Genomic DNA, 17163 nt, shown 5'->3' with positions numbered 1-17163 from the left:
ATAAAATACCAGTTGGCGCTATTTTGTTACCTAATGCTTGTAAAATTTGTTGAGTGAACATTGAAACGGCATTCTCAGTAGAGTAATGTTCCTGATATCCAAACTGATTTTCTGACGATATTATTTTGCTCAGGTGAGATTCTATTCTAGAACACATCACCTCCTCAAATATTTTGGAAAAAAATATCAGTAGCGAAACATCAATCCTGACACATTTCTTAAAGAGGTTAGGAAAGGCGTATTTCAGTCTCTCTAAAAAAATGCCTTGAGTTAATGATTAATTACATATTTCAAGCAGACGGGGCCTATTACTGTTAATAAATCTTTAGTACTCGGTTGGAAACAATATCAAATCCAGATGAACTTTTATTCTTGACAGAGTACATAATTTTCATAATTTCAGAAGGAGAAGTTGGTGATACGCTCATATGACTGACCTTTATGAGAGTTGCCTTTTTAAAAAAATGCTATGATTTTCCTCTTTAACTATTTGTCCCTATACTTTCTACTATATTTAAGAAATGATTATTGAATATATTTGCAACCTGTGACTCATCATTCAGTTCACTAGTGATGTTATCCTGTTTTGTGGCTAGTTATCCTGTCTCTCGTTTCAATACATTCCACACAGTCTTAAGTCTGTGGTCAGAATTACTGATTTCTGACACTATGTGCGTGTTACTTGACTTTGTAATAAATTATCTTAGAAATTTTGAGAATTTTTTGTGGTGTTTAACCACTGCAGGATCTCTACTCGTTCTTGGCAGCAGATATACATTAACGCCTCTAGTGATCCATCGTTTTTTTCCATGTCCTTTCCACTTAATTCATATGGAAAGCTATTTTCAAATAATGACATGAATTTATCATGGAATATATTACACATTATGTTAGCATTTGATTCATTACAAATTTCATTCCAAGTCATCTCTTGTAAACTATTCTTAAAAACATTTGTCCTGGAGTCATTAATTATTCCAACTCATTTACACTGAGGAATATGAATACTGTAAGGCACTATCTTCTTTATCCTGACTAACTGCGCTTCATGATCAGAGAGAGCATTTGTGCTGGGTAAAAAGTTGTTTTCTTACTCTATCTTCAACAAAGAAAACATTTCAGTTAGGTTTCTACTATTTTTATTCACCTATGTTGGAAAGCTAATTACTGAAGTCAAATGGCAGTATTCAAACAAGATTTCCCAATTATTTCTCCGATCAGAATCCTTTAGAAAATCTATATTGAATTCAACACACAATATTAACTGCTTGCTGCCATCTAACCTATCCACGTTGTTCCCTGCTCCGCCTATTATAATAACCAGACCCTCTTTGTCAAACTTTTTGCACAAATTCGCTGTGTCCTCTGTCAACTGTCTAAGGCTAGCAATTGGCTTCACAATACTTGTGACCTGGTAACTTGTTCCTAATCTTTCCTTTACCACCTGACCTACAGCCCTCCTATGGCTGCAACCTATCAGCAAGACTCTTTCCTTCCTACCCTCTTTTGGTACCGATCTACAGTTAGTTTCTATGATAGATGTCTGCTTCTCCCTACTATGACCTACAGTTGGATGAGGCTCTTCCCGTCCTAATTTAGGTTACAAGACAAATTTATTCGATACTGTAAGCTCAAATGTGTAGATGAAGGAGTTAAAGAGCTCCCCTTCTCCCTTTGCTTGTTGCCTATATCAAGTTCCTACAGTATTTTTCCCCTTCGACCTATTTAGCTCATATTTCGTATTTTCTAATTCTCTCTGAAGGGCACAAAACGTTGCCTCTTGTTTAGCGATTCTTTCGTCTTTTTTGCAGTTTCATTGGAGAGTCTTGTTGAGTTGTCCATTCAGTTCTCCACTACTGTCACGCAAGTGAAACTTCAACAGATAATTTACACACCTGTCTGACTATGCTAAAGCAACATCCACACTTACCAATCATTGAAACACAAATTACAGTTTAAAAATAGAATTAGACCACTTAATAAACTTCACTCCACACCAGTTTTAGTTATTTACGAGTCGCAAAAATCAGGCCTAAAGGTTAGTGCTTCACATATATGATATAACGTGAAAAGTTAATTATTTCCTGTCAACAAGAACTAAGCACTCACTTAATTATAAAATCTCTTAATTAACTTATTCACAACAGACCGTAATTTTAATGTAACTTTTATGTAAGCAAACAGTATTGAAACAAACTAGTAGTGCAAAAGTTTCTAAGTCAAACAACTTAAGATTTACGCTACTTCCAGATATACGAACATAATAAACTCCTGGAAATTGAAATAAGAACACCGTGAATTCATTGTCCCAGGAAGGGGAAACTTTATTGACACATTCCTGGGGTCAGATACATCACATGATCACACTGACAGAACCACAGGCACATAGACACAGGCAACAGAACATGCACAATATCGGCACTAGTACAGTGTATATCCACCTTTCGCAGCAATGCAGGCTGCTATTCTCCCATGGAGACGATCGTAGAGATGCTGGATGTAGTCCTGTGGAACGGCTTGCCATGCCATTTCCACCTGGCGCCTCAGTTGGACCAGCGTTCGTGCTGGACGTGCAGACCGCGTGAGACGACGCTTCATCCAGTCCCAAACATGCTCAATGGGGGACAGATCCGGAGGTCTTGCTGGCCAGGGTAGTTGACTTACACCTTCTAGAGCACGTTGGGTGGCACGGGATACATGCGGACGTGCATTGTCCTGTTGGAACAGCAAGTTCCCTTGCCGGTCTAGGAATTGTAGAACGATGGGTTCGATGACGGTTTGGATGTACCGTGCACTATTCAGTGTCCCCTCGACGATCACCAGTGGTGTACGGCCAGTGTAGGAGATCGCTCCCCACACCATGATGCTGGGTGTTGGCCCTGTGTGCCTCGGTCGTATGCAGTCCTGATTGTGGCGCTCACCTGCACGGCGCCAAACACGCATACGACCATCATTGGCACCAAGGCAGAAGTGACTCTCATCGCTGAAGACGACACGTCTCCATTCGTCCCTCCATTCACGCCTGTCGCGACACCACTGGAGGCGGGCTGCACGATGTTGGGGCGTGAGCGGAAGACGGACTAATGGTGTGCGGGACCGTAGCCCAGCTTCATGGAGACGGTTGCGAATGGTCCTCGCCGATACCCCAGGAGCAACAGTGTCCCTAATTTGCTGGGAAGTGGCGGTGCGGTCCCCTACGGCACTGCGTAGGATCCTACGGTCTTGGCGTGCATCCGTGCGTCGCTGCGGTCCGGTCCCAGGTCGACGGGCACGTGCACCTTCCGCCGACCACTAGCGACAAAATCGATGTACTGTGGAGACCTCACGCCCCACGTGTTGAGCAATTCGGCGGTATGTCCACCCGGCCTCCCGCATGCCCACTATACGCCCTCGCTCAAAGTCCGTCAACTGCACATACGGTTCACGTCCACGCTGTCGCGGCATGCTACCAGTGTTAAAGACTGCGATGGAGCTCCGTATGCCACGGCAAACTGGCTGACACTGACGGCGGCGGTGCACAAATGCTGCGCAGCTAGCGCCATTCGACGGCCAACACCGCGGTTCCTGGTGTGTCCGCTGTGCCGTGCGTGTGATCATTGCTTGTACAGCCCTCTCGCAGTGTCCGGAGCAAGTATGGTGGGTCTGACACACCGGTGTCAATGTGTTCTTTTTTCCATTTCCAGGAGTGTACTAAATGGACACACACTAGTTAAACTGCTGGAAAGAAAACCAGAAGAACTAAATGGGATCCTCCAAGCACTACACGAAAACGTAAACAAAACTTTATGATCTTTTCACGTTTACTGAAATAATACGTAAAGAAAAGAGAAGCCTTTTATAGTAAGCTTAAAAACACACTAATACACTATCTAATATGTAAACAAATGGAAATGAGCGTGTGGCATTGTTGGCCGGGAGGCCCCATCTCGGGAAGTTGGGCCGCCGAGTGCAAGTCTTGTTTAAGTCAACGCTACACTGGGTGATTTACATGCCGATGATGAGGATTAAATGATAATGAGGACAACACAACATCCAATCCACGAGCGGAGAAAATCTCCAACCCGGCCGGGAATCTAATCCGGGCCAGCTGCAATGGAGGCAAGCACGTAACCACTCAGCTAAGCAGGCGGACATGTAATTTGTACTAAACTCACTGTTATTACAATCTAAATAACTTTAATGAGAGCATAAAACCCCACATCACTTGCCTGACTGCAGGCCTGCAATAATGCTATTCCGTGTTGTGAGCCTCAACAAGTTCTTTCCGTGATTGAAATGACATATATATATAATCTGCCATATTAATAGACTCATATGTCTGTCGGGATGGTATTTTTCAATATGCCGCGCAGAGTGGCCGCGCGATTAGAGGCGCCATGTCATGTATTGCGCGGCCCCTCCCACCGGAGGTTCGAGTCCTCCCTCTACCATGGGTGATTGTGTTGTTCTTAGCGCAAGTTAGTTTAAGTAGTGTGTAAGTCTAGGGACCGATGACCTCAGCAGTTTCGTCCCTTGGGAATCCACACGCATTTGAACATTTGCAATACGCTATGCTACAAATCAGGACTTTGTCTTTCCCCTTGTCTTCTACAGTCATCCATACATAATCTAAATACTGGATGCCGTAGACTACGAGGGTGAAGTAGGAAATAGCCATCCTATTACATCAGTGTACATAAACTATGTTAAATAAACTATTAAATAAGTAAAGCCCAGAAAGTGAAAGTTATTAATAAAACCCATTTGAAAAAAAACTACATCTGTAATGAAATGGCAGCAACCAATTGTTATTAAAACTGTTAAAATACATTTATAATCAAATGGACTGACCGTAGTGCAACAATGTCACCGCCTGGACGGTGCTGTAACGTTGCAGCACTCGCACCGGCATCGGTGCTGTGTTTACCTTCGTAGTCCTTAGCAGCAAGCGGCGAGCTCGGTGCAGCCACTTTGCCCCCACATCGATGCTGTATTCCGTCATATGCCGCTTTCCTCCAAGTCTGTCCTTGTACTTTTCACTGGCGGATCAGGTCGTCGAAAACACTGGGAAAGAAACTCCGGGGGAGTCACATTTTCAGGTTCTTGCATGTTGCATGCCTGAGTTTTAGGTTCTAAAGTATCTAGCGTAGGCCCCTTAACTGCTCTATGTAAAATGTTGAGTTTTCTTTCTGGACAATCAGTGCAGTGTTTCCACCCATCCGAGTGTGCACAGTATGTTGTCTTATTACTATGAAGACATGAATGTTCTTCAACGCTAGATATACCACGCATTTTCATTAACTTGTATCGTCAAAGTGTGTGGGGGATTGGTACTTATACTGACGGATAAGTAAGGCCCCAAATTTGACCACATTGAATTCATTATGAAAAAAGATACATCTACTACTAAGAATTAAATTTTGGGTTAAGTTTAAAAGAAAACTTTTTTAAAAAATACTTCATGAAAAACAATAAATACAGTGTTAAACACTAATCTCCTCCTAATTGCTGCACACTATTCCCAGACGAGTTACACGTTTAGCTCATCTCTGTCTTCCAGACTTCGAGAAACGTCGAATCACTGAGATACTTATACCGGTAGATCGGACAAACAGTTGGCTGTACTGCTATAACTGTAGAGCAAATGATGATAAAGCGAACTAAGGACAACAATGTGCCAAGATTAGGTACGGGTACTTCCTGAAGGACTCCTCACAAGAAGATCGTAGGACTGTTCGTCTGGCTCTGACGAACGAACGGATGACAACAGCTGAAATCTGGGCAATTTACCTTTTTTATGAAGGTCAAATATTTCCTAGGTACCAAACATGACTGCAGTGCTCCGTTCATTCATAGTCTGGTACCTTGTTAACGTCCGCCCCCGGTAGCTGAGTGGTCAGCGTGACAGAATGTCAATCCTGAAGGGCCCAGGTTCGATTCCCGGCTGCGTCGGAGATTTTCTCCACTCAGGGACTGGGTGTTGTGTTGTCCTCATCATCATCATTTTATCCCCATCGATGTGCAAGTAGCCGAAGTGGCGTCAAATCGAAAGACTTGAACCAGGCGAACGGTCTACCCGACGGGAGGCCCTAGTCACACGACATTTCATTTCACCTTGTTTACACATCGCGGAAATTTTTGGCTCCAAACCAATTTGAATTACAGCACGTGCAGTGCTCTCGCTATTTCGTTGCATGCAGTTGGAAGGTGGGCAGTCTGTGCTTGATTCTGAGTGTTTCCTGTGATAAACTAGTCTTCATACTTTTTCTCCATTTTGTGCTAATTCTGTTTATGATAATAATTGTTTATAAGCAGAAAAATGTTAAGGACTGTTTGAAATGGCAAGAAAGTTGAAATGTAAGGAGAGATTGGAGCGGCTCCATCTGATATTGATACACCAAATGAGGAAAGTAGTTATTCTGAAACGTATCAGGTTCTTGAAGAATTCAAGTGATGAACAAATCGTGCAATTTACCTTTTTTATGAACGTCAAAGAGTTCCTAGTTGCCAAACAGGACTGCAGTGCTCCGTGTACTCATAGTCTGGTACCTCGTTAACACATCCGGAATGTTCATGGGTGTATTATCTATGGCTCCAAAGCTGTTTGAATTACAGCACGTGCAGTGCTTTCGCTATTTCGTTGCGCGCAGTTGCAAGGTGGGCAGTCTGTGCTTGATTCTGAGTGTTTCCTGTGATAAACTAGTCTTCATACTTTTTCTCCATTTTGTGCTAATTCTGTTTATGATAATAATTGTTTATAAGCAGAAAAATGTTAAGGACTGTTTGAAATGGCAAGAAAGTTGAAATGTAAGGAGAGACTGGAGCGGCTCCATCTGATATTGATACACCAAATGAGGAAAGTAGTTATTCTGAAACGTATCAGGTTCTTGAAGAATTCAAGTGATGAACAAATCGTGCAATTTACCTTTTTTATGAACGTCAAAGAGTTCCTAGTTGCCAAACAGGACTGCAGTGCTCCGTGTACTCATTGTCTGGTACCTCGTTAACACATCCGGAATGTTCATGGGTGTATTATCTATGGCTCCAAAGCTGTTTGAATTACAGTACGTGCAGTGCTTTCGCTATTTCGTTGCGCGCAGTTGCAAGGTGGGCAGTCTGTGCTTGATTCTGAGTGTTTCCTGTGATAAACTAGTCTTCATACTTTTTCTCCATTTTGTGCTAATTCTGTTTATGATAATAATTGTTTATAAGCAGAAAAATGTTAAGGACTGTTTGAAATGGCAAGAAAGTTGAAACGTAAGGAGACATTGGAGGGGCTCCATCTGATATTGATTCACCAACTGAGGAAAGTAGTTATTCTGACATGTATCAAGTTCTTGAAGAATTCAAACTCAACAATCCAGAGACCAAACAAACGGGAAATCACACCATGCCATCCACTTATTCTGTAGAAGCGGAAAGAATTCAATTTGAAGAGAGCAGTGATAGCAAGAAACATCTTACTCTTTTTAGGACAAAAGAATGAAGAAGGAATTTTCACTCTCAGTTGATACTGAACCCAAAATCTTGGAGCTCATAGCTAGGTTTTATTGCTAATCGTAAGAGATGTGAAAACTGTGCTATTTATAATACAGAATCAACACCTCATTCAAAGTGTTCCCAATGTAAGGTGTTTGTGGCAACGAGAGAAAGAACTGTTTTTATCATCAGCATTTCACAAGAAGTAATGTTTTTCGATGACAGTACCATTGTGACCCGACGGCACTCTCAAGTCCCTTTCGAAAAGAAAATGAAATAAAGATCAAAATATGTTTTTCCACATTTTCTTTGTAGTAAAACAATTTCCAGTTGATCATGACGATATAACAAAATTGTGAAGTGTCAAAGTCAAAGAATAAAAATTCGAGTTGGAAAGGGTTGAGACCCAGGCGGAGAGGGGGAGGGGGGAGGCAGGTTTAAGGCCCTGATGTGGGGGCAGGGGAGGGAGGGCTGACAGTGGGCTGTGTTCACACACAGCGATTTATCGGACCGTAGGAATGCCGACAGGAATGTGGCACCGAGTGCGACAAACGTAGGCTGCCGCGGGTAGGAAGAAGCGAGAGGTGCGGCTGTCGTGACGTTTTCCGTGTTCTCTCCCATCACTCGCTGGCATTCTTTTGAGCTGTCATCACTATACATGCCCCGTCCAACACAGGAAAGTAGGGCCAATCGGCTTAGTCGAAAGATCTGGCCGTTTCCAACAGGCTATACCAGGCCCATAATTATTCTGAAGGCCGACTAGCTTACATACGGCATCATGTAGGGACTCGACATGCCATACTGGATATCACACCCGACAAAATGTGCCATTTTTAGAGGTGGCCACCGACTATGACATGGGAATTCTAAAACTTATGGATAGATGTCATACGTGTTTTAATAACGAAGGTGACCGCGTAGAGAAAAAAGTGAGTTCCGATTTTCTATGTGACATGTGTTTCGATACTTCTCGAATTAATGGGGAATAGTCACAAAGTTGTGATTCGCCTCGAAAAAATAACGTCGTGTAATTAACTCTTTATTTGTTCGTAGGTATACGACTGCAGCCATGGAAAACGTAGAAATCGCCATTCCACAGTACCGTAACACGCCGCAAGAGCAGCAAAAACAAAAAATTGTTCAAATGGCTCTGGGCACTATGCGACTTAACTTCTGAGGTCGTCAGTCGCCTAGAACTTAGAACTAATTAAACCTAACTAACCTAAAGACATCACACACATCCATGCCCGAGGCAGGATTCGAACCTGCGATCGTAGCGGTCGCTCGGCTCCAGACTGTAGCGCCTCGAACCGCACGGCCACTCCGGCCGGCAAGAGCAGCAAAAATAAAACGGCACAGCCCATCGATAAGGTGCAGTATCGTGCGCTAATTCGTTTTCGACAACAGTGGGAATGGTGCAGCTGTGTCAAATAAGGCAAAATGACTTCTTTAGCCATCTGGATTGACGTGACAGAGCTGTAATATTTTTGCTGCAGCCAAAAACGAATTAGCGCACGATACTCCATCAGTGGACCCACCCGGATAGATGCGCCCTTTACCACGCCGGTTCCGAAATTAGGGCCTGTGTGCCGACCAGCCTGGGTGTGCAATTTTAGGCGGTTTCACACATCCGACTCAGTGAATATCGGGCTGTTACCAACGTCCTGCCTCTGTTGCAAGATTAGCAAACATTTCGGAAACGTTCTCACACTTTCACATGGAATAACGCTAGACGCAGGTGGGTGGGTACACAAATTCCGTCCCAGGGGAGGGGGCGGAATACAGCAAACACTACCAAATCCAGATTAACATGCCGAACCCATGAAGATACGGGATAAGGTCAGGAAAGAGAAGAAAACTCTATTTCATGAAAAGTATGCGCCATTTTGTTTCGGATCGTTACCGGCTTGCTACGGTACTGTGACTCGGGAGTCATTACGTTTACCAGGAATGGAGACAAACAAACAAAATATAGTTTATTTGCTGCGCCCCTCGGTGTTACCCGCGGTTGAATGGTTATTTTTTTTTTTAAAAAAAGGTAAGTATTTATTCCAATCTTCTATTAGTCCATCTTCTCCTCTCCCTCTCTCTGTCCACCTCCTCCATCCCCCACCCTCTGTCGATCTACTCCTCTCCCTCTCTCTGTCCAACTCTTGCTCCCCCTCTCTCTGCCAATCTCCTCTTCCTCCCTCCCGTTGTTTATCTCCCCCACATTCTCATTCACTTATTCCTTTCTCTTTCCATCTCCTCCTCTTCCCTCTCCCTGTCCACTTCCAACTCTTCCCTTTCTCTGTCCAGTTCCCCCTTCTCTCCGTCCATCTCGTCCTCCCCCTCTAGACTATGTAATCGAAGGTATCCGGACACCTGGCTGAAAATGTCTTACAAGTTAATGGCGCCCTCCATCGGTAATACCCGAATTCAATATGGTGTTGGCCCACCCTTAGCCTAAATGACAGCTTCCAATCTCGCAGACATACGTTCAGTCAGGCGGTGAAAGGTTTCTTGGGGAATGGCAGCCCATTCATCACGGAGTGCTGCACTGAGGAGAGGTATCGATGTCGATTGGTGAGGCGTGGCACGAATTCGGCATCCTCAAACATCCCAAAGGTGATCTATAGGATTAACGTCAGGTCTCTGTACAGGCCAGTCCATAACAGGGATGTTATTATCGTGCAACCACTCCACCGCAGGCCGTGCATTATGAACAGGTGCTCGATCGTGTTGAAAGATGCAATCTCCATCCCCGAGTTGCTCTTCAACAGTGGAAAGCAAGAAGGTGCTTAAAATATCAGTGTAGGCCTGTGCTGTGATAGTGCCTCGCAAAACAACAAGGGGTGCAAGACTCCTCCATGAAAAACACGCCCACACTATAACACCACCGCCTCCGAATTTTACTGTTGGCCCTACACAAGCTGGCAGATGACGTTCACCCGGCATTCGCCATACCCACATCCTGCCATCGGATCGCCACACTGTGTACCGTGATTCGTTATTCCACAAAACGTTTTTCCACTGTTCAATCCAATGTTTACGCTCCTTACACCAAGCGAGGCGTTGTTGGCATTTACCGGCGTGATGTGTGGCTTGTGAGCAGTCGCTAAACCATGAAATCCAAGTTTTCTCACCTCCCCCCTAACTGTCATAGTACTTGCAGTGGATCCTGATGCAGTTTGGAATTTCTGTGTGATGGTCTAGATATTACACATTACGACCATCTTCAATCGTCGGCGGTCTCTGTCAGTCAACAGACGAGGTCGGCCTGTACGTGTCTCTTAACGCTTCCACTTCACTATCACATAGGAAACAGTGGACCTAGGATGTTAAGTAGCGTGGAAATATGGCGTACAGACCTATGACACAAGTGACACCCAATCACCTGACCACATTCGAAGTCCGTCAGTTCTGCAGAGCGCCCCATTGTGCTCTCTCACGATGTCTAATGACTACTGACGTCGCTGATACGGAGTACCTGGCAGTAGGTGGCAGCACAATGCACCTAATACGAAAAACGTATGATTTTGATCACATAGTGTATCTGTACACCTGCTCCTCCCCCCTACCTGTATCCATCTCCTCATTCTCCCTCTCCGACTACTCAACTCCTCCTCTCCCTTCTCTCTCCAAGTTATCAACCTAATCCCAATTGGAGTATAGTGGTTCTTACCGCCCCTCCCGCTCCAGTATCTCTTCCCAAATCGTAACTAATACGTTTACCAAATTTGGTTAAAATCGTTCCGGGAGCTTAGGATGAGCTTTTTATCCGTGTCTCGTGTCAAACATATTTCATACGTATTTGTATAAACCTTATCTGTATCTCTACCGATCACCCTGCAGTTTCATTTTCACACAGTTCAACGTTTGTGACATTGTATCTCCTGAACTTCTTGTCGCACAATGATATAATTTTGACGGGACATTCAGCGATATATGTGGAAACCCTGAATACATTCTGCGGAAGTTTTCACAGATCTCAATGTTAATGGCGTCATATCTGCTGAACTACGTGTCGTACAATTATACAGCTTTGGTGGTACACTCACTGGTTTTTGTGAACTCTGCCTGCAAAATCTGTGGCTAGTACAGTTAGTAATAAATTAAAACATCATTCTTCATACGCGTCAGTTTTACTGATGAACAGCGAAAACATAATAAGCGATAAAATTTTTTCTTTCCTGATTTTGTGAGAATTTCCAGAGAAGAAATGTTCCTTAATGGTATGATGTTTGTGTGTAAAGTTTGTTGCAAGTCACTAAGTGCTCTCATTCTCAAATACTGGTTGAATAAAGCATAGGTATTCGCGTCGTGGGCTCCTCTTCTTTCCCACTTCACACTGTCCCCTTTGATAGGTAGGTAAATATAATTCAAGGTACAAGCTACCTCCATTGCAAATTTTATCCAGATATGTGTAGCCCTTTCAGCATCAAGGAGTAACAAATATACTAACTCACACAGACAAACACTCATCATAAACACACTTTTGCATTTATAATACACTACTGGTCATTCAAATTACTACACCACGACGATGACGTGCAACAGACGCGAAATTTAAGCGACAGGAAGAAGATGCTGTGATATGCAAATGATTAGCTTTTCAGAGCATGCACACAAGGTTGGCGCCGGTGGCGACACCTACAACGTGTTGACATGAGGAAAGTTTCCGACCGATTTCTCATACACAAACAGCAGTTGACCGGCGTTGCCTGGTGAAACGTTGTTGTGATGCCTCGTGTAAGGAGGGGAAATGCGTACAATCACGTTTCCGACTTCGATAAAGGTCGCATTGTAGCCTATCGCGATTGCGGTTTATCGTATCGCGACATTGCTGCTCGCATTGGTCGAGATCCTATGACTGTTAGCAGAATATGGAATCGGTGGATTCAGGAGGGTAATACGGAACGCCGTGCTGGATCCCAACGGCCTCCTATCACTAGCAGTCGAGATGACAGGCATCTTATCCGCATGGCTGTAACGGATCGTGCAGCCACGTCTCGATCCCTGAGTCAACAGATGGGGACGTTTGCAAGACAACAACCATCTGCACGAACAGTTCGACGACGTTTGCAGCAGCATGGACTATCAGCTCGGAGACCGTGGCTGCGGTTACCCTCGACGCTTCATCACAGACAGGAGCGCCTGCGATGGTGTACCCCACGACGAACCCGGGTGCACGAATGGCAAAACGTCATTTTTTCGGATGAATCCAGGTTCTGTTTACAGCATCATGATGGTCGCATCCGTGTTTGGCGACATCGCGGTGAACGCACATTGGAAGAGTGTATTCGTCATCGCCATACTGGCGTATCACCCGGCGTGAAGGTATGGGGTGTCATTGTTTACACGTCTCGGTCACCTCTTGTTCACATTGACGGCACTTTGAACAGTGTACGTTACATTTCAGGTGTATTACGACCCGAGGCTCTACCCTTCATTGGATCCCTGCGAAACCCTACATTTCAACAGGATAATGCACGACCGCATGTTGGAGGTCCTGTATGGGCCTTTCTGGATATAGAAAATGTTCGACTGCTGCCCTGTCCAGCACATTCTCCAGATCTCTCACCAACTGAAAACGTCTGGTCAATGGTGGCCGAGCAACTGCCTCGTCACAATACGCCAGTCACTACTCTTGATGATCTGTGGTATCGTGTTGAAGCTCCATGGGCAGCTGAACCTGTACACGCCATCCAAGCTCTGTTCGACTCAATGCCCAGGCTATCAAGGTCGTTATTACGGCCAGAGGTGATAATTCTGGATACTGATTTCTCAGGATCTATGTACCCAAATTACGTGAAAATGTAATCACATGTCAGTTCTAGAATAATATATCTGTCCAATGAATACCCGTTTATCATCTGCATTTCTTCTTGGTGTAGCAATTTTAACGGCCAGTAGTGTATATGAGGGGCAGCCAAAAGAAAGCCGAATACCCGCCGCAACAGGATCATGGAATGGTTGCATTCAAACCAGTCACTATACGTGTTAAGACATTTATCGCACTGGGAGATGAACTGCTCAGTTTCTGGTCGTAGAACGCGGTCAGTAGCTGATGTACGCACAACCACACGCAATGTTGCACTTCCTCGTCCGAGTGAAACAGGCGCCAAAGCATGTCTTTCATCACATCGTCAAGGATGTGAAAATGACATGTCGAAAGATCCGACTGTATAGATGATGTTGCAGTGTTTCCCAACCAAATCACTGAAGCGTATCCTTCGTCGGATTAGCAGTGTGGGAGCGAATGTTATCGTGAAACAGAATGATTCTTTTCAATAGCATTCTGAGAGCTCCAGGGCAAACAGCAAAGCTAACAATGGAAACATCCCACATCTTTCCCGCCAAAGAAATCCAATGTTGTTCACACAAGTTCCAGTAAGGTTATGATGACCCTCTTATTCGACTGCAGGGTCCCCTCTGCTCTTGAAGTTCCTCCAGCGTGCAACCACAATCAATCCGCTGCTCTTTGAGAACACTTTGGACAGAAAATGCGATGCGCCATAGGCTGAAAATGCCGAGGGATGTGTCGGATGGAGTCATCATGTAGCATGATAACGCCCGCCTCCACGCTGCCAATCGGAGAAATGCTACACTTCGGTGATACGGTTGGGAAACGCTGCAAAATCCTCCTCATGGCTTGGATCTTTCGCCTTTCATATCTTTGGCGACTTTGGTAAAGACATGCATGGACGTCAGTTTCAGTCGGACGCGGAAGTGGAAGAGCCGGTGCGATTGTGGATCCGCCAGTGGCCGACCACTTTCTGCCAAACAAACACTGATGGTCTCGTCTCCAGATGAGATTAATATTCCATGGTCCCGTTGTGACAGCTATTCAGTTTTCATCTGACTGCCCCTTGTGTATAAGATATAACGTTATGTTTTTCGAGGTGACGATTAAAACTTCACGCATGTCCTTCGTATTAAAGCAAAAGAGTCGTTCCCCTCCTGGATTATCCTCGTATAAGCGTCGTACTACAGCAGGGTCGCCAGTTTCCGATGCCACGGCTTGCCTCGCACCGTGTCGATCAGGCTTTGACCAGTCCTCGGGCTTGAGCGTGTGCGCTTTGCGTGTGTGGCAGAGCCAGGGGTCGCAGCGCGGCTCGAGCCCCGTGATCCGCACGCCGCTGGGCGGGCCGGACCGGTCGCCGTCGCCGGTGGGCGCGCGCGCCGCCTCGCCGTGCCCCTCGTGCCCCGGCCCCGGGCCCGGGCCGTCGCCCTCGCCGTCGCCGTCGCCGTCTCCGTCGCTGCAGCAGGTGCAGCCGCAGCCGCGCGCCGGCCGCTGCCTGTCGCCGCTGCTGCTGTCGGCGGGGCCCGGCACGCCGCCGCCGTCGCGCGAGCCGCCCGCCTCGCCGCTGGGCGCGCTGCAGCCCGACCTGTACGCGCGCCGCGACGGCCCGCTCTTCCTGGACGCGCGCACCCGCGGCCGCAGCCTCGGCCGCCTCCACCTGCGCCTGCACTACGACTTCGACAAGTCCGACCTGCACATACACCTCATCGAAGGTGAGTATTCGACTGCACCCCCAGTGGTTCGCTGTACTTTTATGCTACAGCCTCGCTGCTCGCACATCGCCGGCAAGCCCCCTCACTTCCTATAGCCTCTTGACACGCAGCTACCGAGAATCGCTTCTCGGTGGCGTTTCCTCTGGCGAAGGATTACATATCAGTGATCTCCAAAGTGGTCTATACAGGATGTTCCGAAACTGTTCGTTTAACCCTCTAACGGCGAGGTTGGGGTTGGATCCGACCCCAGCGAGTCTGCTTTGTTTATAACTCCCCACTCCCTTTTCTGAGAGCGCTGTGGTTCCAGCTACACTACCAGCCAGTCGTTACGAGAACGCCGAGGAGGCCACGTCAGTCTGGTGAGTGACCTGCAGCTACCCTCTCTGTCCGAAACCTACATTACCCGTGCCCAGGTTGGATCCAACCCCACCTTACTGTTTACGTCACACTTATTACTTTCTTTTGGGGGAGGATTCAACCCCAGATTGATGTTTATATTACAAATGGTTCAAATGGCTCTGAGCACTATGGGACTTAACAGCTATGGTCATCAGTCCCCTAGAACTTAGAACTACTTAAACCTAACTAACCTAAGGACATCACACAACACCCAGTCATCACGAGGCAGAGAAACTCCCTGACCCCGCCGGGAATCGAACCCGGGAACCCGGGCGTGGGAAGTGCGAACGCTACCGCACGACCACGAACTGCGGACGTTTATATTACATCTAAGTTTTGTTTTCTCTTCTAGTATCTTACTAAAATGGCGCATCAACTCCTTAGAACTCCTGAGGAGATATACAACGAGTTTCTCCGACAGGAGGCTGAGTCAGAGGATGGCGACAATATCGATGCAGAAAACTGTTCAGAAACTGAGGATGATGTATTATCTAATACTGATGACGAGGATGATGAGCCGGCCGGAGTGGCCGAGCGGTTAAAGGCGCTACAGTCTGGAACCGCACGACCGCTACGGTCGCAGGTTCGAATCCTGCCTCGGGCATGGATGTGTGTGATGTCCTTAGGTTAGTTAGGTTTAACTAGTTCTAAGTTCTAGGGGACTTATGACCACAGCAGTTGAGTCCCATAGTGCTCAGAGCCATTTGAACCATTTTTGAGGATGATGTATGTCATTGTGCGGCAGGAGCAGTCGAGTTTAATTCTCAGTCAGATGTAGATAATGAGAGAAATTTTGAGCTAGGTGAAGACTTAGAGACAATATGGACCAACAAACCCATCCATTCAAAATTTTCTAGGACACCAGCGTAAAATTATATTACTCATCTCCCTGGTCCACGTGGGAAAGCAAGGAGGGTCACTAGTGAATTGGAAATATTTTTATTATTTATATATTCGAAAATTATAGAAAAAATTGTTTTGTACACAAATCTTGGAATAGAGAAATCTAGGCAACAGTACATTACGGTGCAGTGGTTTCATTCACCAACAGAGAGCATTGAAATAAAAGGGTTGATGGACCTTCTCTTCATGAGTGGTGTCCTAAAAAATTCTATGCTCAGTGTAGATGAGATGTTCTCAGCAACCTATGGACCTCCGGTATTCCGTTGCACTATGTGCAAGAAAAGGTTTGCATTTCTTCTAGAAAACCTCTGTTTTGATGATAAAGCCACCAGAGAGGCCAGAAAAATCAATGACAAATTTGCGGCTTCCAGAGAAGTGTGGGACATGTTTGAATCTAACAGTGAAAAAAATTATGGTCCCTGAATATGTCACAGTAGATGAGACTCTACTGAGTTTTCGGGGTGCTTGTCCGTTCAAAACGTATATCCCATCGAAACCCGACAAATATGGGTTGAAAATAATGTCACTATGCGACGCAAGGACATTCTATTTTTTGCGTGGCATTCCATACACTGGCAAGGACAACAGAATAAATAGGAGACCTGGAGATTTGCCTTTACCTGCCCAGTATGTTTTGCGCCTGACGGAATCTATCAGGGGTTCTAATAGAAACATTACAGCGGACAATCGGTTCTCCTCACTGGAGGTGACTGGCGCCCTCCTCCAAAAGAAACTCACATTTATAGGTACATTGACGAGGAACAAACCCCAAATACCACCATCAATGCTGCTTTCCGCTCCAGTTGGCTCTTCAACATTTATGTATCAGGACGACAAAACTTTGGTGTCATTTACCCCAAAGAAAAATTAAAAAGTTTTACTGATATCGTCTATGCACTTCTCTGG

At 45.5% G+C, this 17163-nt stretch overlaps 1 protein-coding gene across 1 annotated transcript in view; it reads left to right on the top strand.

The window, feature by feature from the left end:
- Positions 1 to 17163, top strand: part of LOC124606191 (synaptotagmin-5) — a 241677-nt gene that overhangs the window by 77533 nt on the left and 146981 nt on the right. The window contains exon 4 of the mRNA XM_047138159.1: positions 14731 to 14955. Coding sequence (XP_046994115.1) covers positions 14731 to 14955 — 225 coding nt within the window. The remainder of the gene's footprint in view (positions 1 to 14730; positions 14956 to 17163) is intronic.

The sequence above is a fragment of the Schistocerca americana genome, chromosome 3 (genome assembly GCF_021461395.2).
Source record: "Schistocerca americana isolate TAMUIC-IGC-003095 chromosome 3, iqSchAmer2.1, whole genome shotgun sequence".
Lineage (NCBI taxonomy): Eukaryota > Metazoa > Arthropoda > Insecta > Orthoptera > Acrididae > Schistocerca > Schistocerca americana.
Note: the sequence above shows the minus strand (reverse complement) of the source record. Positions and strands in the feature narration are given on the sequence as shown.